Source organism: Hippocampus zosterae, chromosome 16, assembly GCF_025434085.1.
Source record: "Hippocampus zosterae strain Florida chromosome 16, ASM2543408v3, whole genome shotgun sequence".
NCBI classification, from domain to species: Eukaryota; Metazoa; Chordata; class Actinopteri; order Syngnathiformes; family Syngnathidae; genus Hippocampus; species Hippocampus zosterae.
The window spans coordinates 18,935,660-18,961,058 of NC_067466.1; the positions used below are offsets into that span (position 1 = coordinate 18,935,660).

A 25,399-nucleotide genomic window follows, 5' to 3' on the forward strand; every position below is an offset into this window, starting at 1 on the left:
GCAGAAGTTCTCCCCCGAGGTCCTGTACGCCATGACGGAGGACGCGGCCTGGAGGTTCCTGCAGCAGCTGCTCCTCTGGATGGAGACGGAGGACGGCGAGACGTACGCCGACGAAGTCTCCGGCGCCGTCAGCGAGATCAACCAACTGGTGGTCACCGCCCTCAACTCCGACGAAGACCAGGAAGAGCCGCCGAGGAGCCAGCGAGTGAGCGAGAAGACGCTTCCCAAAGACGGAGGGAGAATCCAGAAGAGCGCCTCGGCGGCTTCCGACTCGCCGCCCTCGGCGCACACGGCCGCCCCGGGGCCGTCCGCCAATCTTTCTCCCAGGTGGGATCGCACGGCGTCCTTCAACGTGAAGCTGACCCGCCTCCTGGCCTCGGCGCTGGCCACGCAGCTGGGCCAGCGCCTGCCTCGGAAGTGCAAGCGCTCTCTGAAGATGGACGCGCTGATGCTGGTCGTGGATCATCTGTCGTGCAGGGCCGCCGAGGAGATCGGCCCGCATCACATGGACAACATCGAGACCATGGAGAACCTGGAGGAGGTGATCACGCCCGTCGTCAAGAAGCTCCTGGCCCACTTCGGCTCGCCGAGCAAACTGGTGGAGGCCGTGACGTTGGACGAGGCGTCTTTCGACGACGCCGTCTTCAAGCACCTCCTGACCCAACTCACCGCCGTCAGGGAACAGCCCAAAGTCAGCAAGGGCCTCGGCTTCTTCTCGTCCGTGGCCAAGCTGTGCTCTCGCTCCACGTGACCCCCGCATTCCTCGCCGTCTTTCAGGAGTCGCTCCCCAACAGTCCCCCGCACCGCGCATGTGTACATAGTGTGGATACTTTTCTCATGCAAGCTGACCCCCACCCATTTGTTTTGAGATGACGAGGCACCGCGGGCGACTTCCGTTTTAGTATTTGCTCTGCGTTGCGAGCGTGACCGTTTATTCAAATGGGGGAAAATTGATTGGACGGACGCATCGAATCGAGTGCTCGGCCGCGGAATGGTTTCAGCTTGTAAGTCGAGGTAGCGCTGTCAACACATGTATCATGTACTTTTTTTCCTGATCCGTATCGTTGATAATATTTATTGATGTTCGTTTATGCCCACGTCCGTTGGGGATGGGACTTTTATGGGCGGACAAGTACGTGGGAGTGAAAACTGGACAGATCTTTTCCGATCTGCAATTGCTGTCGTGTACTTCTGAGGAAACGAGCAGTATGACCAAGCTTCTCCTGTCGATAACCTGAGCGCCAGTAGACGGCGCTGTGGCGCAACCAATGGAGATGAGCGACAAGTAGTCACTGACGCGGGCCCACGGCGGTGCCTCCGTGGCGGCCATGTTGGTAGTGGCGACCATGTTGGTAGTGGCGGCCATGTTGGTAGTGGCGACAGTCCCAACAAAGGCAAACGATGACATCGAGTATCCCGCCGGCCCCACAAGCGTCGGCGCAGTTGATTGGGATAAACTTTTCAAACACTTTCAAGCGTTTGTTTATTGATTTCCAGTGATTTTGTGATGGGTGTTTTTAAGGCCATGGGGGGGGAAAAAAAACAGTTGGCCTCCCCCTCAATTAGTTCAGCTTTGAAGTGTCATGACTGCCAGGAAAACATCAACTTGACTTTTATCAGTCATAGCTAAGAACGTCGACATAAAAAGGGCAAATTAAAATGAGAGAGGACATCACGGGGCCTGGCGCCTCCTACCGGGTAGCACGGGGAAGTCTTTGAACAGGGTTTGCTTCCGGCAGTTGGGACACGTGTTACTATCCTTCAGCCACGATGCGATGCACTGAACACAAACACCGCAACGCGTGTTCAGAGCGATACGCGGACCTCAAATGGCGTTTTACGCTCCGCGCTAACACAAAACATGCGGCTCAGTCCGACTCACTTTCTCATGGAAGGCGTGTCTGCACTCCAAAACCAAGCAGTGGGGTGGACTCATTTCTTCATGACAGATGGCGCAAGGGTCCTCCAAGTTCAGCTGCAATCACACACACACACACATGAGACGCAAACCAAAGGAGCTCCTCAAACTTAATATTTTTGTCGGCAGCAGTAAACGACAAATGCAAACATCCAGCGCAGTGCAGGAGTCAAATACCAACGGATTGTACTCAACAGTGGAATATAATTGAAGCGGACTGTACAGTGAAACAAAAAAAATGTAAAAAAAAAAATAAAAAATACAGCGCCATAAGACGTCGAGGCAAACTTGAGTCATTCACACGTGAAATATTTGATCTTACCGCATCGGCGCCGAACGGCGTTTGGTGGCGTGACTTTTGCCAGATGGAAGAGGGCTCTCCCGGAGGTGGCGCGGCCGCAGCCGCAGCCCCGGACGCGATCGCCTCCTGAGAGGACACGACTATTGTCAATGTGATGAAATTGAGGCACGAAAGCTCGACTTTGATATGCTCGACCTTGTGGTCCAGGATCAGCTGGCTCGCTGCACTCAGCACGTCCTGCAAGCTCATCTTGCTCAGACTGCCACCATTGGATGACCGCAGATCCTTAAAAAACGTCATCAAGTCCGACCTTGGGGGAGGAAAAAATAAATAAAATTGGGCCGGCCGGTGTGATTTTATTCATACACGAAACGACAAATGGAAAATGTTACTGCCGATGTTTGTATTTTATTTTGTTCTGTTCCCCAATTAGCATCACACCAATTATTCTGGCGGCCATTTTGTTTTCACCTGCTGTATTCGGGGAAGATGGTGCCGAGGCTCTCCACGGCCTTGTCGAGCACGGTGTTTCCAGCGGCCTGCGCGGGTCCGGCTACGTTCGAAGTCGCCGCGGCCGCGGCCTGCGCGGCAGCTGCGCTCGACTGCGGCGGAGGCGGGAGAACGACGCTCAACGTGGCCACATCGGAAGACAGCTGCAACGTTTTACAGAAGAGGGCGGAGTCGAGACCATTTCCAAGCTGGAAATCCTCCAAGTGCTCATCAAACGTTCTCGTTGGTCGTCTTACCAGAGAAACTTGAAGATCGGGCTGGTGACTCCCAAGCAGCTCTTTGACCTCTCGGCCACGTTTGACTTGCTCCACCTGCTCCTTGTACTGTATCTGAGGGTACATTTAAGTGTCAGTGAGGACCAAGTTCTCTTGGATTTGTGACTTTTTGGGGAAGGTAACGGGGCTTCGTACACTACAAACGGCAGCGCAATATTTGACCTTCCGTTGAGCATTTGAGCCATTGGCATACCTCCAAAGCAGCAATTTTCTGCTCCAGCTCTTGGACTTTGCCTCCCATGTTTTGTCTGCTGGCTTCCAGGGAGGGATATCTGCCAGTGAAGGGTCCAGAAGCACTTCCAAGTTAAGCCTAAAACAGCCCTCGTCATACATTTCAAGTCTTTTGCTGCTGCTCCTTTTCACTTACTGTTGCGCGTATTTGTCCAGCTTGAGCTGCAGAGTCTTGGCGTCAGCCAACCGAGCGCGGAGGCCGTACAGGCGCCGATCGCGACTGCTCTCCAACATGGACAACTGGTGGAGCAAAAAAAAAATAAAAAAATCAGGATGACCTTTTTGTTTTCTTTCTCGACTCCAAAGATGAGAGGTTGCCGGCTGGTGCTCTCAAACTGCGCAAAGTTACAAAGGAGTTCAAAACGGCTTACTTGGGCGCTGCGGCACCTTCTGTGCGCGGCGGCGATGGAGTTTCTGCAGCGCTTGATCTCATCCTCCAGACTCATCTTCTCGGCTGCTGACTGATTGCTTTAAGATGGATTTTTTCTTTTCTTATTTGCATCCCGTTCAAGTCTTCTCATTGGTCGTACGGCGCTTGAACGAGACGTACCTCAGGTCCAAGAACCTGCTCAACTTCTCGTCATAGCTGCACATGATCAAAGAGGAACGCCGTTTAGATCGTGGAAGTCCAAACTATGGCCCTGGGGGCGATTTGCGGCCCTCGGGCTTGGTCGAGATGGGAGGTTTGCGTGGATTTGCATACGAACCTGGCCCTTTCCTCCACCAGCTTTTCCGTCTCAATCTTGAGGGCCTTCAGCACCTCCTGGTTGGCTTTCTTCTCCTTCTGGTCCCTCTTCACCTCCTCTTCAAGCTTCTGCTGGAACAGGCTCATCTCTTTGTCCGTAATCTTGACGGGGGGAGGACAACGTGGCGGTATTTGAGACATGAGCCAGATCTGCCGGTTCCATACTGCGTCCTGGAGCTCACTTTTATGTTTGTACTGATCTCCTGGATGTCTTTCTCCAAGGACGCCAAAGTCATCCGGTGCTTCTGATCCACCAACTCGCGGTCTTGGGCCATTTTGCTTATCTGCTCCCCCATTTCTTGAATCCGCTTGACCTTTTTGTTGATATCACCCTGGAAGACGATTGCTCGTTGAACAAACGTGCAGTTCGCCATCTGGAGAGTAAAACTCGGACACAAGAACCGACCTGGAGGCTCTCGTAAGGCTGCAAAGGTTCCGTGTTCACCGCGACGCAGTCCTTGACTGCTCGATATGTCTGAGGGAGGACGGAAAACAAAGCGCAGAGTGTTGTGTGCGTTACGTGCTTCCGTAGTCCACTGTGGTAGAAGTTCATCCACGAGAGTGCTGGCGTCTTACCTGCACTTCTGCGTGTTTCTTCAAAATGGCGTCGGCCGCTGTTAAACTTAAATCGCTTGTATCGGAATACGTTTCGGAGGCCTCGTCCACCTGGCCAGCAGAAAGATCAAGGGATGGAAAGGGGTTGAGTGAAAGCTTGCCGCGGCCCGGGTGATTGACGGGGTCTTTGCCGGTCGGTGGGAGGAGTTCGTCCATATGGAAAGTTACGTAAGGATTGGCGTTACGAAGATTTGAGCCGGATGAAAATACGCGCGGAGGCTGCGGGCGGTCCGAGCGGGTCCACTTGGCCAGAGCCACGCGGCCGCCGACGTTGCTGAAGCGAAGGCATTGCAGCAGGAAGCGCTCCAAGCCGCCCGCCTGTTGGATCCTGGCCCGAGCCACGGGCGGGAAGTTTTGGATCTCGCCTCGCAGTAGCGGGTCGTCGGCCGGCAGGGGGCCGTGTTCTTCCAGAACCTGCGCAAAATAGCTACAAGGGGGCGGGGGGAAGGGGACCTTATGAGTTGGGCTTTGAATTGCTCGTACGGTGAACCGGCACATATTCGCGGTTTCGCAAAACACATCGGAGGTCTGAAAAAGTTTTCGTTTTGATTGGAGAGAACTACTGTAGGTACTTGGTTTGTACCGCTTCACACGTATCGCTCAATGCTTTGCAATAACGCAGAATTGAAAATTGACAGTGTGCGCTGCTTGTGACGGATAAATAAATAGAATCGGGGACCGCAAAAGTCGGACTGCGCCGGTTTGGCTTTTTAAGGATCGGTGATCGGCCAGAAAATTGCAATCGGTGCATCCCTGACCTCAATTAGTCACGGATTTTCGCCGTTTGTTGCGCAACTCTGGACCCGCACGCTTGCCATGACTCGCCAAAGAAATTTCAAGATGAATTTTGAAAAATGGCCGTTGACCACCTGAGACTTGTACTCACTCATACAAATTTTCCACGGTGAGATCCGGATTGTTGTCCAGAATCCGTCGAGACTCCCTGGCGCGTCCCGTGCCGTAATACTGTTCCTCAAACTGGGCGATCGGCTCTCGAAGGTGTTGGGGAATGCTAAAGGGCTCGTTGGGGTCGAGGAAATATCTGCGGACGAAAACGAGGGGCTTCGTTAGGGAAGCGATTATTATTACATTATAGCGATTATTATTATTACATCGGATTTTCTTGGTCCCGCTCATCCGCCGCGTCATTTTCCCACCCGCAAAAAAATGGAAGAACCTAAAGAAGAGCAGTTTGGAGTGACAAATGTCGAGGAGTTTGAAAAATCTTTCCAACCACACACACAAGACTAAAGGACTAACCTGCGGCTCTTTTTTTTTTCTTCGTCCTCGGCTCTTACCGCTCGCAGGAAAACTCTGAAAGAGGCAAAGCGTGTTACTCGACACGGCAAAAACTGTTTGGTCACCGGCGACACGCGGGTGACGAAAAGGAACGGCTCCCGCGTCGCTTACATTTTGATTACCGGATTTCTTTAGAACAGAACAGTGTCCGTCTGAGGGAGAGAAAAACAAAAACAAGGGAGTTGAAGGTCACGTCGTGATGATGACGATTGGGGCAAAAGGGAAAAAAAAGGAAATCTCAAGAAGAAAAGCGTGAGGCGGAAATACGTACCAATCATATTAACAAAATATTCATCAAGTAAATTATTTAACGAGATGTAAACATCTTTATGCTCCTCGAGAGTCCAGATAAAAAGTCTCATTTGGTGCGGCGGAGCCCGTTTGACATATTGAGTCAAGTCGCTCGAAGTCAAGTCGGCGTCAGGGGGGTCGTGGTCAGAAATAATCTCTTTCAAAGGGGCAAAGGTCAACAGCGGGCTTAGGTCCAGTTCATCCAGGCGGTCTGCATTGCGTTCCACGAACGACTTGGCCGCCTTTAGATCTTCAAGACAGGACAAAAACAGCCTTTGAATCCCAGTTTTCTTTCTTTCTTTCTTTTTTTTAAATATAAAATACACTTGCTTCCGTGACCAAAAGAGCATTTTCACATCAGCCGGTGACCAAAGCGTTCTGACCTGCATCGTCCAGCCGCCCCGCCCAGCGGCCGAGGTCGGCGTTAATATTCAAAGTGTTTGAAAGCATCTGGACCAAGGCGCGCGCCCAAACGCGATTCCTCCTCTGGAGCAGCAGCTCCACGGCCTGATCCAGCGTCTGCAGGCGCTCCCGCTCCCAGTCCAGCATCTTGGCGGCCAGCCGGTTGCCCCGCGCCGAGTCCAGCTCCAGCCAGGGCTTCAGGCAGCGGCTCACGTCCGACGCGGCCAGAGCCTTTTCCTGCCGCAGCAGCTGCATCATCTGACTGACCTGCACCAGGACTCGATCTTGGTACAGCAACCAGGCTGGAAGGGAAGAAACCGCTTTTATGAGATGCGATTCAAAAGTCCATACTTGAGCGGTCTCTTGGCATTTTCATTTTCTTGGCGAGTGTTGATTGTAAAAAAAAAGCGAGGCCGCGATGCGCGATGGTACCCTTCTGTTGCGTCTGCGCCGCGGTGACGGTTTTGGGCAGCGGAAGCCGATCACTGACGCTGGCCTCGTTTTGCGCGGTCTGCTCAGTCTTGGTATTCTCCTCTTTTTTCCCGTGGTTCTTCTCCTTCAATTTCTTCACCCTGGTTTGCAAACGCAAGCTTTTGCGTTCGTCTTTTGCATTCAACGTCAAAAGGTGACTCGATGAGAGCCGAGTAGGCTCACCACGAAGGAGGCTTCTGGTTGACTTTGACTTTCCTCGGGCTCTCCGCCCTCGCGTTGGCGGCCTGCACGCGTTTTATCAGGCCCGTTGCGTCAATAACTTTAATGGAATCGATGATACCCGAGCAGTCGGGAGTCGGACACGGCTACGCGCCGCGCAGAAAAAAAAAAAAAAAAAGAAAGTAGATGGATACCTTCAGGGAAAATGTCCTCCGGGGGGCAAAAAGGTGCCGGGATGTTACCTTTTCGCACTTGTCAAAGGACGGCGGCTTGAAGGCTTTCCAGCAGGCGCTGTGGTATTCAATCAGGCACTTCTGGCTGCACTTGAACTCCACAAAGCCCTGCGGGTGGAGGGGGCGCAATTTATTCCCGCTACAAAAGCCGTGGCTTGGTATTGACGTCGACTTACTTTAAAGGCCGGGTCGGTGATGTAGATATTTTTGGATGGGGCGAGGCAGTCCTCGTATCGACAGGTGCCATCGGGTGGAGGAGGGAATTTGCACGTGTATATGGAATCCTCCAGAATTTCCTAAAAAAAAAAAAAAAGATGATGTGAAGTGGCGGAATCCCTCCAAAATTGTCACCAGAGCGAGACTTTGCTGTAATCTTACTTGAAAAAGGTCCGGATCGGTTTCTCGAACAATATCTGTGGTCTGCGGCCAGGTGAGTTTCCCCGTCGTGATCCGATTCCTCACCATCTGCAGGGCATCTTCAAACTGTTCCAGCGCCGCCGCAAACCTAAACGGGAGCGTCGACTGGAGTTGAAACGCTCGCCACGCCCAGACCGACGTAGACCCGTTGCGCCGACGGCGACTGTACTTTTTCTCTTTCAGGTAAATCCTCCCGCGGGCGTAGGAAAGCAGACAGCCAAAACCCCTCTCCTTGTATGATTTGATCTCCTCCAGGAGTTTTCGTGCTTCGGCAAACTCCTGTTGCGCAGAGACCAAAAAATAAAAAATAAAAAAAATTAATGAACACATGTGGAAGCGTAAAAAGAAGATGCGCATTGGCAAAAGAACGACAAAACGATCATCAAGGTCACTTCAGGTCATCAGCCTCACGTTTGACACACACTTGTAGTGTCAATAAATGATAACCAGTTTTTTCTGTGACCTCATTCCGCTTTGACAGGGGTGTGTCCAGGATTCTTTTTTTTGGGGGGGGGGGCGGTCAGATGGGGCACAGACTGCAGAAGGGTGGAATGTTACATTCTATGCATGTACGAGTCTCGATCATGTGGTCGGACTGAGGGAAAAAAAAGAGAATGCATCTCTGGTATTGTCCAGGTGGGGGGCCGAGGGCAAAATGCGGAGGGGCCCGGGGGGCCGTATTCAGGGATCACCGTTACTGATGACTCTGCGTTGTACGTCACCTGAGGCTTGCCAATTTCCGTCAGGGCGGACACGCGGCCGTAAAGCACCAGCTGCATATCCAGCGAAGAGAACCCGATGATCTGGTGATTTACAAAAAAAAAAAAAACACATTTTACAAATGATTCAAAGGAATTGTAGAATGAAATGTCAGCGGCGGTGCAGAAGTGCCTTCTTTTGGTCCGCCGTAAAGGAGTCGGCCAGGCTTGCCACCTGTCTGAAGAAGCTGTCGGCGTTGTAATAGCACTGTTTGAGCAGGGAAGTGTGGGCCGTCTTCAACGCGTCACTCAAAAATCGGGGGGATTGGCTTCGGTCGGGGGAGATGTCCCAGTTCTAAACCGAAAAAAAAAAAAAAAAAAACACGTACACGCCGAGTACTGCACTGACAAGTCCGAACTTTTGATTCCAAGTCGCGCTCGAGGACAAACAAACTTCCTTACGTCCTTACTGGCCGTGGATTTCTTCTTTGAGGTTTTGGGCGACTCTTTGGCGCCGGCCGTCCCGTCCTCGGCTTCTGCGGACACGACGCGAGTCAATCGGAGGCGTGCGCGTTTAAGACGGATCTCCGCTTAGATCAGGCATGTCCAAATTCCGTCCCGGGGGCCAAATCCGGCCCGCGGTCGAATTTCATCCGGCCCTCGGCCCCCGTCATAAAATCAGTGCCGTCTGGCCCGCAGGTTGGTCGCAATGGAACACGTGTTGCATTGACTGAGGTCTCGTCGACTGGTGAGTGATGTTTCATAGAGTACTGCTTCCCTCTAGTGGCTAAATGAGTAATAGCATTCACTAAATGAGTAATAGCATTTAGACACTAGAGGGCATCACTCACGAGTTAACAAGACATCACTCCGTGTTTATATTGACTGATATGTCATATTTCAAATTCCTGTTTCAAATGAACCAAAAGAAATTCTTAAGATTGTTGAAATTAAAATAAAAATGGAAATGTGAAACAGACTGGCTTACTAAAATTTGTTCAACAATATTGTTGTTCAATGTAAAGAATGTCAGCCAAGGTCGGCCCCCCCGACATTTTACCACATAAAATCTGGCCCCCTTGGCAAAAAGTTTGGACACCCCTGGCTTAGATGGATTGAAAAAGGAATGACCGGGAGCCGTACAACTAGCCTTGAATGAAACCCGCTCAACAAGATGCTACAAATGGTGGCCCAACGCTGCCGGCCGGTCGCAATATTGAGCGACCCCCGGTTTTGTCAAAAAAGCCGCAGGAGGTGCGACGGCCCGACAGAGCGCAGACCAAGTCGTGCGTGCGGTTGGACGGTTCATTATTTCACGGTCGTAAATCATTCGACAAATGTTATGACGCATGGGAAAAATAAGCGTCCCCACCCTAGAAACGGACAAACACAAAACAAAGAAAATGTCGACTCCAGATGACGAAAGTGAGACACACCTGCTCGCTTCTGCTTGTTCACCTACAAGAAGAGAAAGAAAATCCACAGTAAGTTTTTCCCTGCACAGCTCAACACAAAGAAGCTTGCGCACCGAATGGGCGCGTCAGTGGCCGTTTGCATACCTTGCACACCCCGTTGCCAACATTAATATGATGATTATTACTCCTGCCATTGCCGTCGCTTTCTTTTGACGGCCGCTGCGTCTCGACAACGGTCGGATTGTTGGTGTCCTCTGGTTTACTGGAAGGGGGAAAAAAAAAAGGGGCGAGTAAAAGTGTCTCGCCATTGTCACGTGTTTTTAGAGCTATGCACGCGTTTATTTAAAAAAAAAAAAAATCTCGAGTTTAGGTCAACATGCTCTTACGTTGAATTTGGAGTTTTCTTAATGGTTTCGGCTGCTCTTTGTTTTGCTGAAAGGCGAAACGAAAGGATGAGTTTGGGAAGACGCGCTTGTAAATAATCACTCCGTCAGACAAGCGCACCTTTCTTGCCTTTGCCGCCGCCTTTTGGGTTTTTGCTCACAAACTTCAGATTTTGCTGCTCCAGGTCTTTGATTCCCGCCCGGTCTTTGGCGCACAGAAACCGCGCCTCTTTGTTGGCGCTGGCGGCCCACTGGACTTCACCCAACAGGAACAAAGCCTCGCAGAAGCGATAGTGGCCCTGGGAATCGAAGCGTGTGCAACATGACGCGGCCGTGGGCCTGCTACTGTCGAGAGTGAGATTCAAAACCAACATGCATGAAGCATATGCTGGGGGGAGGACAAACGGACCTTGGTGTAGGATGGTTCTATCAGAGTGGCCCGCTTTGCATCCACAGCAGCGTCACTGTAAAAAAAAATTAATTTTTTTTTAAACATCATCATCAAATAACGATAGGTTAGGGGGTCACATTTTAAGGTCACCTCCGCATATTGCATGCACGGCGCGCAACAACTTGATGAAGAACTCCTTTTACAAACAGAAATCAAGAATATCGAGTTTTCTTGTGGACTACATATGGCAATTTGAAATGTTGCTTCAGCATCATGGAACTTGACATGCTTGATTTGCTTTCGCGGGGCAACATACAATGAGGCGGCGGGCCAGATGTGGCCCCCGGGCCTCAACTTTGACACCCTGTGGCTTCGATTGCGTGCGGTCTGCTGCCGTGTTCTCGCTACTCGTTCATTCCAAATTTCACAGACAGGCTTTGCCTTTGCCCGCCGGGTCTTGAAACGCAACTTCCGCAGCGAGCTCGGGACGGGCCGAACGAAGAGGCGACTCGCTGGAAAGACCACGTACGGAAACGACTGCGCTCGCTCCGAGTGGAATTTGTGCCGGTGTGAAAATCAACACCAATTGCCGGAATAAAATGTCGCCACGTTCACCCCAATGTTGAGAGGAGAAGGATGAGACGTGTACTTACAGGTAGTTCTGACGGCGGGTGTGACAAAGTGCCCGATTGCTGAAGGCGATGTGATTTCCAGGGCTGTGGGGGCACGGGGGGGGGGGGGGGGTATTTAGAGTCACGCAGCCTTGTGTGGGCGGAAGGAGGCTGAGAAAACATACTTGAATCTGACGGCTATGGTATATTCAAACGCCGCTCCTTGGTATTCCTCCTCCTGAAAGAGGTCGTTCCCGACTTTCTTGTGGTATTCACTTGCCTGGATGAAAAGCACGTCACAATCGGTGCGCTGGTAAAGCATCGGAAAGTCAACTCACTGGAATTGGACAGGAAAGATTTGGGCAAAACGGCGACATTTAACTCAGCGCAGGCCAGAAAAAAAAAAACAAAAAACAAACAACTATCCATCCATCCATCTTCTACCGCTTATCCGGGGCCGGGTCGCGGGGGCAACAGCTTTAGCAGGGAAGCCCAGACTTCCCTCTCCCTAGCTACTTCTTCCAGCTCTCCGCGGGGGATCCCGAGTCGTTCCCAGGCAAGCTGGGTGACAGTCTCTCCAGCGTGTCCTGGGTCTTCCTCGGGGGCTCCTCCCGGTGGGACATGACCGGAACACCTCACCGGGGAGGCGCTCAGGAGGCATCCGAATCAGATGCCCAAGCCACCTCATCTGGCTCCTCTCGATGTGGAGGAGAAGCGGCTAGACTCTGAGCCCCTCCCGGATGACCGAGCTTCTCACCTTATCTCTAAGGGAGAGCCCGGACACCCTGCGGAGAAAACTCATTGTATCCGGGATACAAGCGGCCGACAAACAACTAATAAACTAAAATAAATTTTTGAAATGAAATGAAGTCTTCCTTTCAGGAATCTGCGGAAAAGTGCTGCATCCGCCAAGAACAATCGTGACTCTGCAGAGCAAATGTTGATTCCCCGGCTCCAAAAGGTGAAGCGAAGCACACGCGGGCGTAAGTAATTCTCTGCATCTGCAACCTGCCATCAAGTCTTACCGCTCGAGCGTCCTCATGGGGCATCGGGTTCAACTCCATCATCGTCTCACGCACGCTCACCCCCATCATATGAATGTAAAACACGTCTGAAAAGAGACAAAGAGCGCGTTTGTTGAAACCGGACGACGGAAATACGGCAATATGCGGAAAGACGAGAGATTTTGACACCGACGGAGAGAGCGAATAGCGTTTAGCGTAGCCGGCTTACATTGGTGGAAGATGAAGCCCAGAGCGGTGTGGCGAAGGGGCTGGTGGGCCAAGGCCTGGACACGGGAGCGCATGTCGGGCTTTCCCGACTGCTCCAGCCACTCCACCGCGTCTTCGAGAGCCTCCGGCGATTGCTGAGCGCACACAGAAGCGTTCAGAAAGGCTCTGCCGCAACAGCGGAAGCTCTCGCAAGTGGAACGATGGACAAACAACTTGGATGTTCAGCGATGCCCGAAGATGCGGCGGATTATCGAGTGGCAACAGCACGCGCGCTGCCTCAGACTTACCTCGTAAAAGCTGTTATGGATCGAGGTGAGACGAGGCAATTGGTCCGGCAAATACTGAAAAACAAGAACGCAAAAGATAAATCCCCGCTTGAGAGAGACGCCATTCTTATCTTTTCCGAGGGCCTGGCCAATGCAACACAATCAGTCCGCAGCTCAAGAAGGTCAACGCCACATTCAGAGTCATAACTAGGGACCGATTGATATACCATTTTTTTTTTGGGGGGGGGGGGGGGGGGGGGAATAAAATTTCAATAACAGGACACCATCTGAGACATCAAAAAGATTGGACTTACAGCTGCAGCCTCCAGAGCTCTCAGAACCGCCTCTATGGTGTCGATCTTGCGTAGAGTCTCCAGACTCACAAAGGTAGGGTCACTTCACGAGGGAGAAACACACACACACGCGCACACACACACACACACACACACAGTTACACGGGCACCTTGGCATGGTACCATTTTACAAAATTCAATAATAATATTCATTCATTCATTCATCTTCCGAGCCGCTTGATCCTCACTAGGGTCGCGGGGGGTGCTGGAGCCTATCCCAGCCGTCTTCGGGCAGTAGGCGGGGGACACCCTGAATCGGCTGCCAGCCAATCGCAGGGCACACAGAAACGAACAACCATTCGCACTCACACTCACACCTAGGGACAATTTTGAGTGTTCAATCAGCCTGCCACGCATGTTTTTGGAATGTGGGAGGAAACCGGAGCACCCGGAGAAAACCCACGCAGGCCCGGGGAGAACATGCAAACTCCACACAGGGAGGCCGGAGGTGGAATCGAACCCAGGACCCCTGCACTGTGAAGCCGACGTGCTAACCACTGGACTACCGGGCCGCCCTTCAATAATAATGATTCCTAAACCCCACTCACCCATTTTTAATATGCCTCTATTTAAATTTTATATTTATTTTATATACTTTTTGTCCATTTCACAATCTTGCTGCCGTCAATTGGGAATTTCTCCACGGTGAGACAAATAAAGATGACCTTATCTTATACGTGCGCAGGTGCCAGCGTGTACTAGTTAGTCCCAAGGTCAACATGAGTCACCCGCCAGTGTGTTCTACGAATAGCTCAACGGGAACATTATGACTTGCTAGGAAAAAAAATTAAATTAGAAGATTTTTTTTTTGCTTCACCTTTCTTATTGTACAAAATGTTTTATGTTTTGTTTAAAAATAAAATAAGTGTTCAATGTGGACGTTTTATTTTCACAAAGGCTGACACTTGAGTCAAGAAAGCTGGTCATCAACTGACTTACTGTGCGTTGAGTAGGCCGATGTGCGTAGCCCAGTGGAAGGGGACGCTCATGGCATCAACTTTCAGCAGGATGGGCGACCAAAAGCTGGCAAATCTCATATGAATATCCGCCTCTTTTTTGACATGGACTGGGATTTTGAGCCAGGAGTCAAAGTCTAAGAAGACACACACACGCACGCACGCACAATACATATCGTCCCAGCCGCCTCACGACCAAGTGTTGAGTATATCACGCCGCACGGACAAGACAAAATCCACAGCTGTGATACGTTTGCCCTTTTTCAGATTTACCTTCATTGATGGAGATGGGAAGATGATTGGAAAGCAATTTTGGCACCTAAAAAGAATTGAAGAAACAATAAGAGGGATTAGCCTCAACAAACAAATAAACACATTGACCTGATGCTCGTCAGCGCACAAACTGAAAAAATGTGCGGTTTTTGACCCAGTCACCAACGCAGTCCGTGTCCTCGGAATCCAAGTCAGAAATGGCCGCCATACCTGTAACAACATCATGGTCGGGTTTAAGGCGTTTAGGAAAAATTAATGTACAGTGCAACTGAATGAAAGTCAAAGTTTTGACTGTTTACAGTGAGCAACTTGAGCATGAATAATAAATGTCACGCCTTTGAGTATTTACCTATAATACAACAAATATGAATTACAGAAACTATGCTTGCATTAAAAAAAATAAAAAATCCATCCCGGATGACTGCCGTGTCATCGGGGATGGAGAAATTATCGGCCTGGGCGATGACTGGCGCGAATATTTGCCATTTTGACGAATATCGGCAGAAGCTTTCTTGTTTGTCTTAAATGTTATGGCCGACAAAAGATCATCTTTAATCATCTGTGTTCAATTGCAATGTAACATTTTCAGTTATTTTGAAAATGTTAGCCCCTGTAGAAAACCATAGGAAGCCATTTTACTTGTATAAATTTTCCTTAGACTGCTTCAAACCTGCTGATGACCTTGGAAGGAAGCCTGATTGTTTTTTGTTAGGATTTGAAAAGAAAGTGTCTACCGTGTTAAGATTTAAAATAATAATCCACATTTAGCAAATCTGAAAAATGGCTCAATTCACCGCGTTTTAAAGGCATATCAACTAAGTTTTTGCGTTTCAGTTTCTATTCCCAATATTCCGCTTTTACTGAAAAGGACTGAAAATGACCGTGTATTTGCGTCTCACCTTTACGAAATGTAGATTATTTGGGGGTTGGGGGGCGCTACTCCAGGCGAATTACTGTATTTACTCCTGTTCATGCACTTCTCGTTCTACTCGTAACCAACGTGATGGACAGAGTTGAATGGAACTAACGAGGCTAATGACTCGAGATTACAGTATGTATAATGAGAGGCCAACCGTCTCTCGATTTCCGATGAAACAAAACTGAAATAGTATCGATCTCACGCCCATCTCGGATTGAAAAGCGCGTCGATACGAGGCGCAAATAACCAAATGACGTGTTCGCCCGCATTGTCAGGAAAACTAGGAAATGTGGCAGTTTAGCTAGGAGTCGTTAGCTTTGGCATTTAACACCCAAACTGAGCTAACTCCACAGCCTGTACGTGTTGTGGGCGGCTAATGCCTCGCTCGAAAACACAAGAGAAGCACCTGAAATCTGTGGTGGGGGGTTTGGGGTTCTGGTACGTTGTCGTACAAAATTCGGGCAAGAAAATCAAGCTCGCACAGTTTTGACTCAATCGCTCTCGCGTCTTTCTTACCACTTCGGTCGTCGACGATCTGCCCAGATCCCAAAACAACCAAAGCAGGGGCAAAGCCGGTCTGCTTCTGGGAGAACGAAACATACGCCGGGAAATAAACAGAACACGTTGAAAAAGTTTTTCCAAAATAAAACACACCTTCGCCCTCCTCCTTGAGACAAATTTACGACTTGTGCCAAGGAACGTCCACAAGTCACACGCGGCGAGCTTGAGTTCAATTTCAAAGTGAACCTGACGGGGTATCGATCAAGCAATTAGAGCAAAGCGGTTCCTTTTTTTCCCCCGAACCGAGTAAAATATCATGTCATTTCATATTCTTGACAAAAGCGGTTTTAAAAAGTACAGAATAATACTTATTTGAGATGTATTTTGTCTTCATTTTCTCCTTTACACGTTGACATCTTCAAAACAACACACGTCACAGATAAACGCTGATAAAAAAAGGGATTCATTGTTCCTGTTATTCAATTTTCTCAATATTAATAAGCACGTTGGACAGTGTAACATTTCAAATTCATATGCGATTTAAAAAAACATCAGTCTCAGCGAAGATACAGCAAACGGAACAAAAATACAGTAGAGCAGCAGACCCAAATGTTCATCTAAAACGAGTTTTATTCCTAAAATGTATATTTCGTATTATTGTAAGCCACAGTAACATCATGCAGAGTTTGATGAACGTTTACATTCGGCTTAAATGTATATTTGTGTGTAATAAAGGATTGACTTACCGGTAACTTGTATAGCACACAAAAATGTAAGTGGGCAGTGATTCTTTTTGTTGTTGTTGCATATGACACTTGCGTTGTACAATATTTAGTTATTACTCGATATAATTGTGATGAACCTTTTTTGAACAGTTATGTGCCGTTGTTATTAAAGGACTATTGCTTTGTTGCCGATCTTTGCCTCTTTTATCTTATTATATAATGCTACAAAAAGGGCGCTATGTAAGTTGAATTAACTGTACGATGGACACAAAAAAAATATTTTGTGATTGGGCTCTGTGGCCAACCTTCCAAACATTACATATTTAAAAAAAAAAAGTTCCAAACCCATCTAGATTGGACTGAGCTCAAAAGCATCCTCCTGTGCGAGCAGTTGCTGGAAGACTTTTTTGGAGTGCAAGAAAAAGCTTCTGCTGTGCTCCAGGTCTTGTGCGTTTATGATGCGCATCACCAAAGCTCGCTGGATGGCCGGAGATTCGCAGGGGTGATGCAGCACGTTGTGACTGACATTTCTGCCCGGCTCAATGACCAAGAGCCCCTTTTTGGAAGCCACTTCATCGGTTCTACAAGCTCCGCCGTGGCTCGTCTCGTTGAACGTCTCTGCTTGGCTGACGTTAAAGGGCCACCCACTGGAGCGGGTACCGTTACTGCCACGCCGCGGTGCAGATGCTGCACTCTCCCAAATGTTCCTGTGGAGGTAGATGGTGTAACCTTGCACCAGGCGGTTTAACGCCGTCTTGTAGGACAACCGAAGAGACTCCACCGACCCAATTGGCACAGAATGAAGACGAACCTGCGCAAACAAAAAGCTAAATATGAGACCCCCCGCCCCCCCCAAGTCATGTTGGCCGGTGCAAAGTGCAACAAAAATAAAATATTTTCCCAAAATATTGACTGACCTGGTGTATCCTCATATGGAGATGAAGTGCGGCTCCAGTCAACCACTGCTGCATGGACACTGAACTCATCCTCTTCTTCTTGGTCATCCTCTGGTAATGGTCCAGCATTTCCAGTTTCATCCAGGTATCGTAGATCTCCGTGGTCTCGGCCATCGTGTCCTGGTCGTTGGCCAGGCCCGGGATCGAGCGCAGGTAGTTGTGCGCAATACGGCCGATTCGCGAAGAGATTGCGAGGCCAAAAATCTTTTTGGGCGGTTTTGTCAGAGGCCATTGGCCAGGATGTCCTGAAATGTTGCCCCTCACCTATTAAAGGAATAAAAAATACAGCTTAGTAGTCTCAACAGAAATAGACAAATAAACAAAATGTGTGAATTAGCATTACATCCGAAAAGGAAAGTCACAATCTTACAAAACAATGACCTTAAAGTTATGCAACGTGTTGTCATCTCACAAAAAACCTTTGTCATAATACAACAAAAACGACCTGTTGGGCAACGTGGTCCAACAGCAATGACAAAGCCAGTGCGACCACACCGACGCCGCCGTGCGTGACCCTGGCGCCTCCCAGCTCTCGGTTAAGATGGAGGCCCAACGCCGCCCGCTGCTCCTCGCTTAGGCTCCTCTGCAGCGAAGAGTACTGGTGCTGCAGCGCGGCCGACGAGTCCAGAGACAGGAAGGAGTTGAGGACCGGGTCCAGGGAGATGTTCGGGACCATGTTGGCGTCACGGGCCGCCGCAAAGAGTTCCTGGACGGTCGCCTGTGAGGGAAGACACAGACCGGGTTCCAGCAGGATCATGGCTGACTGCCTGTGTGTAATAACACGCTTGTTTTAGTCCGCAGTATTACTGACCTTGTGTGTGTTTACTTACAGTCAGTGACGTCAGCTCAACCAGTCGGCCATTGGAACGCCGCACAAGTCCAGCGGCAAACAGTGGTGGGAAGTGCCCGAATACTGACCCCCCCCCCCCCCCTCACTCTTTTGCCTTTTCTCTGTGATGGGCACACACTCGCAGCTAGCCACAAGGCACATTGGAAGATGCCTTTCTCAAGGTGACCAATGCAAACAGCCAAATTGCGACAAAATGAATTGCAGCGATGGTGTAGTTTTGATATTGTAAACGTAAAAAGGTCAGAAAAAACACACAACCAGTAACGATTTGCTTTGTTTTAAGAGATAATGCACAGACTTGCCATGTTTTTCGAAAGGAGAAGGCTAACTGTGGAAAGCATTACTTTCCTTGGAAAAATGCAGTCATTTTTTAAACATTGCCAATTCATACTTGTAGTTTCTTATCGCCAGAGTTTTGGGTTAAAAACACACAAACGAATGACCAAGTGCTTCGTTTTCGTAGTCTCTACTGCGCATGCGTGTACTGACTGCCATCTTGGGGATTTTTTTAAAGGAAAATGGGAATAAAGTGTATTTTCTTTCAAAAGAAAATCTTTCGTAATTTTAGAATTGTAGATTCGTGGTATCATTAGCGATAAACGTCGACGTTACAGAAAAAATACATTGAAATGTACACGACATTTCTTTTTTTTTTTAACGCGTTGTTTTCTTGACGTTGAGACTTTATCCTGGTTGTACTGTAGAATTATTCATATTTCTTTCGTCAAACCGCAGAAGAGGGGAAAAAATCCAAACGAAAAGACACCCAAGTGGCGACAATCACGTGACACCATGTTTTTTTTAAAAACCTTTATTGAACAAGTCAGAATACAATTCTCAGCTAACGCTTTCCGGCGACCGGTGACGTCACGCCCAAATCCCCCCCCGCCCCCATGTCTGAAAGCCGATGGACCCAATAAAATAAGTACAGTACAATGGCGCGCCTCCTGCTATATTTCTCATTAAAAAGAGCCTGCGATTTTATTTTTTGGACCATTCTTTAAACTTGCGACCATACCACAAGAATCTCGAAAAAGCTACTCGTCGCACAGTTGCCCGCTATCGTAGCTGAAAGAAAAGAAGGTCTTCTACATTTGTGCGTTAAAAAAAAAACAAAACAAACAAAAAAAACAGGTGAGCACTTCACATGGACGGTTTTGCAGTAAGTAACTTGCGTTTAAATCGCACGCGATGCAGTTCTCTTAATGGTGGTCCTACACGGTTTAGCTGCTGCATGGGGCTAACGTTAGCGACATGCCACCAACGGTGTAATTAAACCATAATAATGCTTGTAGATACAAAAATGGCATTGGGGAAAGAATGCTGCTCAGTACATCACAGCGTATTATAGCAACGCTGTGAACAACGGGGCGTCCTGTCACTTAACGGCAGCATCTGTTGGGAGAAAAATGTGAAACTAAAGTTCCCCCGCTTTAACGTTGTTCATCGTTCGTCCCCGCGTGTGTATACAACACTGTATATACATATATTGTTTTTTTCCGAGACAAAAGTAGTCTTTTGCCATCATCTTGAGGCATTAATGCAGGATTTCTTGGAATTTGTGGGATGGCTGTGAGGTTTTTCTGGATTGTGCTTGGACAAATAAATTACAGGACTCTGTGGCGCTATGGTAGCGTGTTTAACTCCAGATGAGGTTGTGCATTCAGTTTCCCCCTCATTTGCATGCTCGTGGAATTTCAAGTTACCCCCCCCCCAAAAAAAAAGAAAAAACTCCCAACAAAAATAATAATTTTCTTTTTCGCAGCATGAGTCAGAAGACGGAGCGTCGCGGCATCCACGTGGACCAATCGGAGCTGCTATGCAAGAAGGGATGCGGTTACTACGGCAACACCGCCTGGCAAGGCCTGTGCTCCAAGTGCTGGAGGGAGGAGTACCAACGGGTGCGCCAGAAGCAGATCCAGGATGACTGGGCCTTGGCCGAAAAGTAATACGTGTGCGTGGGTGTGTGTGTGGTCCAGTTAATTGTTTGTTTTTTTTAACTTCACCTTTTATTAATGCAAGGTGAGCTGTTCATTTTCGGGGCTGCGTGTTGTTTGAGGAGCAGTTGTCCGAAGCGGAGAAAATTACGCTCTTGTCATTTCGCTAGGTTGCAGCGAGAGGAGGAAGCGGCCGCCTTCGCCAGCACTCATGGCGCACCAGCCCAGGCCCAGTCCACGCCGCCTTCGTCCCAGTCCCAGTCCTCGCTCGGACCCTTTTCCAAGTTTGAGGAGAAGAAAACCAACGAGAAGACGCGCAAGGTCACGACCGTCAAGAAGTTCTTCAGCCCTTCGTCGCGCACCTCTTCCAAGAAAGGTACAATTGGAAGGAGAACGTTCAAATTCAGTGCACAGTGCAACAACGACGAGGAGATAGATTGCAAGAAGGCACAACGCTCGGTCCACAAATCGGAGTTTAAAGTCTAGAACCAACGCAACCTTTTTTTTTTTTTTTTTTCCACCTCATCATCATCAGACTCGCCGGAGGTGAAGACGAGCAGCCCGTCCGCGAGTCGCCACGCCAGCTTCGACTCAGACCAGGCGTCCAAGGACTTTGCGGACTTCCTGAAGAGCATGCAGCGGCCCGGCCGAGAGATCCACAAGCAGTGTCGCAGCTTCCTGCTCAGCATGTCCGGCAAGAAGGTGATCGCTTCGGGGGGGGGGGGAAAAAGTCCTTCCTCAGAGGCCGACGTGCTGCAAACGCATTCCGCGCAGGAAATAATGCCGTCACGCACCAACCGCTTTTGTTTCAGGACCTGAACGCAGAAGAAGTGTCGGAGTGCGTTCAGGACTTCTACCAGGGCCTGGCCGACCGCTTGACGAGTCACTTCAAAGGTGGGGAGAGTCCCGGACCACTTCTCATCCATTAAAAAAAAAAAAAAAGTGACGGAGGCGGGATTGTGGCGTTCCCCCAGGTTCGTCCGAGTCGGTGGAGCAGGTGATGGACCAGGTGGAAAAGTACATCATGTCCCGTCTGTACAAAAGCGTCTTCTGCCCGGAAAGCACCGACGACGAGAAGAAGGACTTGTCCATGCAGAACCGCATCAGGTGCGCGTTGCCCGTCTTGCGCGCTTCGCCGACGTTTGTGCGGCTCAACTGGACGCCGGTTTGCGCTCGGCCTTGCAGAGCCCTCCACTGGGTCAACATCCAGATGCTATGCGTGCCCGTGGACGAGGAGATCCCCGAAGTCTCCGAGAGCGTGGTCCAAGCCATCACGGGTACCCGAGGCGTTTTTCATCCCTTTCTTTTGCAATATATTGCCCCACCCCCTTCCTCCCCCCTTGTTTACGCAAATGAGCCGGAATAGTAGTTGGCCGCTGTACTGCGGCAGATTGACAAAATGGCCGATCCCATCTCCACCAGAAAGAAAGGTCTTTGGACACCTTTTTTTTTTAATCATTGTGTAAAATGAAAGCGAAAGAACTAGTACTCGGTATCGGAGAGTACTCAAAAGGTGATCACTTGTACTGGTATCGGTCTTAAAAAAAAAAAAAAAGGAGTCTCAAAGATCAGAAAGCTCAATTTTCAATATCTGCAAAAAAAAAGTCGTCTCAAAGATCAAAGAGCTCAATTTTCAATATCTGAAAAAAAAAGTCGTCTCAAAGATCAAAGAGCTCAATTTTCAGTATCTGCAACAAAAAAAAAGGAGTCTGAAAGATCAAAGACCTCAATTTTCAGTATCTGCAAAAAAAAAAGTCGTCTGAAAGATCAAAGAGCTCAATTTTCAATATCTGGCAAAAAAATAGTCGTCTCAAAGATCAAAGAGCTCAATTTTCAATATCTGCAAAAAAAAAAGTCTCAAAGATCAAAGAGCTCAATTTTCAATATCTGCAAAAAAAAAGTCGTCTCAAAGATCAAAGAGCTCAATTTTCAATATCTGCAAAAAAAAAGTAGTCTGAAAGATCAAAGAGCTCAATTTTCAGTACCTGCACAAAAAAGTCGTCTCAAAGATCAAAGAGCTCAATTTTCAATATCTGCAAAAAAAAGAGTCTGAGAGATCAAAGAGCTCAATTTTCAATATCTACAAAAAAAGTCGTCTCAAAGATCAAAGAGCTCAATTTTCAATATCTGCAAAAAAAGAGTCTGAAAGATCAAAGAGCTCAATTTTCAATATCTACAAAAAAAAGTCGTCTCAAAGATCAAAGAGCTCAATTTTCAGTATCTGCAACAAAAAAAAACGCCTTCCTTTTTCTAACACCTTCCCCCCCTCGCTAAAGTCTCCAACCACCCCGCCCTCTCCGCCCCCCCCCCCCCCCACTCCAGACATCATCGAGATGGATTCGAAGAAGGTGCCCCGCGACAAGCTGGCGTGCGTGACGCGCTGCAGCAAGCACATCTTCGCCGCCATCGGCGGCACCAAGCGCGAGCCGGCGTCGGCCGACGACTTCCTGCCGGCGCTCATCTACGTCGTGCTCAAGGCCAACCCGCCCAGACTGCAGTCCAACATCCAGTACATCACACGCTTCTGCAACCCCAGCAGGCTGATGACCGGCGAGGACGGCTACTACTTCACCAACCTGGTTGGTGGACAGGATGTAAAAAGAAGAAGAAAAAAAAAAAAGGCCACAGACATATCGGACTATCAAACCGAATAGCCACAAAGATGATGCAACCCACTCCCCAAAGATGGCGGCCAAATGTGAGATTCTCCTCAACGTGCGTCTTTGTCTTGTTGTTTTTTTGTTTTTTTGCGTCCAGTGCTGCGCGGCGGCCTTCATCGAGAAGCTGGACGCCCAATCCCTCAACCTCACCCCGGAGGAGTTCCAGTCCTACATGTCGGGCCAGGCCTCGCCGCAGTTGGACCGGAGCCGCGTCGCCGCCGACTCGGATCCGGCGGCCACCGACCCGGCGCTGGCCCGGCTCCGGCGCAACCTGGACCTCCTGTCGGACTTGGACGCCCGCCAAGAGGCGCTGATGGAGGCGGCCCGCAAGCTGCACGCCGAGCTGCCGGCGTGGTCCGAGAGCGTGCGGCGGGAGGTGCGGGACGCCCTCCAGAAACAGCCGCTGACACCGAGTCGGCCCGCCGTCACGGACGATGCCCACTGCCCCCCCAAAGATCTGGCGGCCCAAGTTTTGGCTGACTAATGCGCTACAAACTTGACACAAGTCCACGCATTCCATGTATTTATCTTTGTAAGCTTTCGTGATGAACTCCACTCCATGTTGTGTAGCCTCACTCCAAACTATACAAACTTGAACGTGGCATCGAGTCAACGCTGCTATTTCTTTTTTTTTAAAATAAACTGATGACATTTTGGACTTTTATTTAACTTCCGCATGTTAAAATATTTTTTTAGTATCACTCCATAAAGGCCACCTGATTAAGTACACTTTCTCATTGAGAGAAAAATTTGCTGTTTCTAAATGCACTCAACATTTTTAAAGGCGGGTGTTTAATATTTTTAAATGCAAATATAATATATCCGTATATATATATACAGAGAGAGCGAAAGAGACGGAGAGTTATTGCTCAAATCTAATATATATATACACAGGTAAGTATTCTCTAGTGAGGAACCATATTTGCGTTGTCCAATCTTTCCTTATACAGGAACACAATTTCCCTATGTGGGGAAAAATAAACTATGGTACATATCCTTTATGAACATGCAGGTATGTTAACAAAATACACGCGTAACAACACGAGCAATAAAATGCTAAAAATATATGGTCCAAAAACTGTTAAGAACACAAAAACTGCAGCATACAGTAGAGGTATATGAATCAAATACAGTATATAAAAAGACGCGTCACAAAATTAGGACTATTTGCTCCAAAATGAGACTAGTTACAGACCTTGGTGGCTTTTCTTTCCGCCCATTCACTATGTCGAACTTGACCTCCCCTCGATCACCACACAACGCAGCATTGCTCCATGAATTGATGTCGTGCAACAAACTTTTGAAGCCAGCCACGGAACGTTTCAAAGTCCTCTATGCCCATAGTTGGCGCCTTCTCTCTAATTAGCGTTATAGTTAACGGAAGGTTTTTAGCACGATAACAGGTAAAGCGTTGCAGGAAATGGTTTGTTTACTGGACTGACCGTCCAGCCACAAGCCATTCACTTTGAGCAACTAATCGGATGCGTTGCATTACAATTTAGACCGTTTGATCTTCAGTACCTAAATGTAAATGCATGAAACAGAAAATCGTTCGCGATTCCAGTAACACTCATGCCAATAGAGTCACTTACATGTCACCGTTTTGGATCCAGTGAGAGTAAATAGCGGCGCAGACAGAGTTACTCCGTACTATCGAGCGCGAATTTCTTGAGTTTGCGCTCCTGCGGGCTTCCGTATGGCTCTTCCGGGTTCGTGAACCCGGAAGCCATACACGATCGTTAATGTAATATCATAGTCGAATTTTTAACGCAGTTTTGTATTTTGGGTGAAGGAATTTCCTTTTGACAGATGTCTATAAGTGGGAATACTTACTTTGTATTCGAAAAAAAACACCCTGGGAGTGACTGCAAAATAAATATGGAAATTTCACTCGTCATATTATTTCAACGCGTCAACGTGCCGCGCTTGACTTTACATTGGCATGAAACTCTGCAGTATTCTCGTTGACGCTAAATGAAATGCTGTTTTTTTATTAAAACGACGGCAAACGATATTAACTCGGAAAAACACAGCCTTACAAAAACAGAACTGCAATTAACCGTTTGTTTATTATAGTTGTTTTTATTCTGTTAGGTGACGTGTGACTTGAGTGTGTGAGTGGTTTCAGGCTTCGGGGCTTTTACTGCAACAGTGACTGTCTCTCTTACTCCGATGTGCAAAAGAAGTGAAAAAGCGTCGTGGTTTGTACTTTTAAAGGGCAGTTGAAAGTCATGGCTTTCCGCAGGAAGTGTCGCGTGCGAGGCCGCGGAACCACAAAGCAGCTTTCGACGGGGCCAGAGAGGCTTTGTATCCAAATTCACAGGCTGCGTCCTCCGAAGCCTGTGTTTATTTTTCCTCGACCGCGTGACGTCACTTCCGCCGCGT

General features: G+C 48.8%; 3 protein-coding genes across 4 annotated transcripts; 1 reads left to right on the forward strand and 2 right to left on the reverse strand.

Annotated features, from left to right (window-relative positions):
* Positions 1 to 1,466: 1,466 nt before the first annotated feature.
* LOC127588035 (E3 ubiquitin-protein ligase TTC3-like) lies at positions 1,467 to 16,093 on the reverse strand. The gene is given in 45 exon segments (XM_052046529.1): positions 1,467 to 1,780; positions 1,883 to 1,975; positions 2,241 to 2,345; positions 2,415 to 2,529; positions 2,691 to 2,872; positions 2,966 to 3,058; positions 3,198 to 3,300; positions 3,372 to 3,475; positions 3,607 to 3,703; positions 3,786 to 3,868; positions 3,939 to 4,082; positions 4,163 to 4,312; positions 4,387 to 4,455; positions 4,557 to 5,022; positions 5,482 to 5,637; positions 5,708 to 5,772; positions 5,856 to 5,909; positions 6,006 to 6,046; positions 6,166 to 6,435; positions 6,569 to 6,889; positions 7,020 to 7,159; positions 7,242 to 7,384; positions 7,481 to 7,579; positions 7,648 to 7,767; positions 7,850 to 7,976; positions 8,058 to 8,167; positions 8,611 to 8,691; positions 8,780 to 8,941; positions 9,049 to 9,122; positions 10,023 to 10,044; positions 10,146 to 10,263; positions 10,388 to 10,433; positions 10,506 to 10,683; positions 10,794 to 10,848; positions 11,429 to 11,491; positions 11,572 to 11,666; positions 12,412 to 12,497; positions 12,620 to 12,752; positions 12,906 to 12,959; positions 13,199 to 13,280; positions 14,177 to 14,330; positions 14,467 to 14,512; positions 14,594 to 14,676; positions 15,902 to 15,953; positions 15,956 to 16,093. Coding segments are annotated over 45 exon segments (5,172 nt in total). The 5' UTR covers positions 15,986 to 16,093; the 3' UTR covers positions 1,467 to 1,672.
* Positions 16,094 to 16,299: 206 nt separating this feature from the next.
* On the reverse strand, positions 16,300 to 24,830 carry LOC127588011 (uncharacterized). Of its 2 annotated transcripts, none has more exons than XM_052046498.1 (4): positions 24,607 to 24,830; positions 18,013 to 18,285; positions 17,529 to 17,831; positions 16,300 to 17,422 (listed from the first exon to the last, which is right to left on the reverse strand). In XM_052046498.1, exons 2-4 carry the CDS (start codon positions 18,241 to 18,243, stop codon positions 16,961 to 16,963), a joined length of 996 nt encoding a protein of 331 aa, XP_051902458.1. In that variant the 5' UTR covers positions 18,244 to 18,285; positions 24,607 to 24,830; the 3' UTR covers positions 16,300 to 16,960. The 2 variants fall into 2 exon arrangements, with proteins under 2 accessions (XP_051902458.1, XP_051902459.1); XM_052046499.1 differs by lacking the exon at positions 24,607 to 24,830 and adding an exon at positions 18,379 to 18,478.
* Positions 20,144 to 23,558, forward strand: rabgef1 (RAB guanine nucleotide exchange factor (GEF) 1). Its single transcript, XM_052046483.1, has 8 exons — positions 20,144 to 20,362; positions 20,525 to 20,730; positions 20,890 to 21,056; positions 21,167 to 21,248; positions 21,329 to 21,461; positions 21,540 to 21,631; positions 22,677 to 22,933; positions 23,112 to 23,558. Exons 1-8 carry the CDS (start codon positions 20,184 to 20,186, stop codon positions 23,496 to 23,498), a joined length of 1,503 nt encoding a protein of 500 aa, XP_051902443.1. The 5' UTR covers positions 20,144 to 20,183; the 3' UTR covers positions 23,499 to 23,558.
* Positions 24,831 to 25,399: the final 569 nt, after the last annotated feature.

Excerpts from the sequence above, each read along its gene's own strand:
- LOC127588011 (XM_052046498.1), bottom strand. The coding sequence starts at position 18,243 with ATGGTCCCGAACATCTCCCTGGACCCGGTCCTCAACTCCTTCCTGTCT. Across the intron at positions 17,832-18,012 it reads TGGACCACGTTGCCCAACAG|GTGAGGGGCAACATTTCAGG; the intron begins GTCGTTTTTGTT and ends TTCCTTTAATAG. Across the intron at positions 17,423-17,528 it reads TCCATATGAGGATACACCAG|GTTCGTCTTCATTCTGTGCC; the intron begins GTCAGTCAATAT and ends TTGTTTGCGCAG.
- rabgef1 (XM_052046483.1), top strand. The coding sequence starts at position 20,184 with ATGAGTCAGAAGACGGAGCGTCGCGGCATCCACGTGGACCAATCGGAG. Across the intron at positions 20,363-20,524 it reads GACTGGGCCTTGGCCGAAAA|GTTGCAGCGAGAGGAGGAAG; the intron begins GTAATACGTGTG and ends TCATTTCGCTAG. Across the intron at positions 21,057-21,166 it reads TCAGCATGTCCGGCAAGAAG|GACCTGAACGCAGAAGAAGT; the intron begins GTGATCGCTTCG and ends CTTTTGTTTCAG.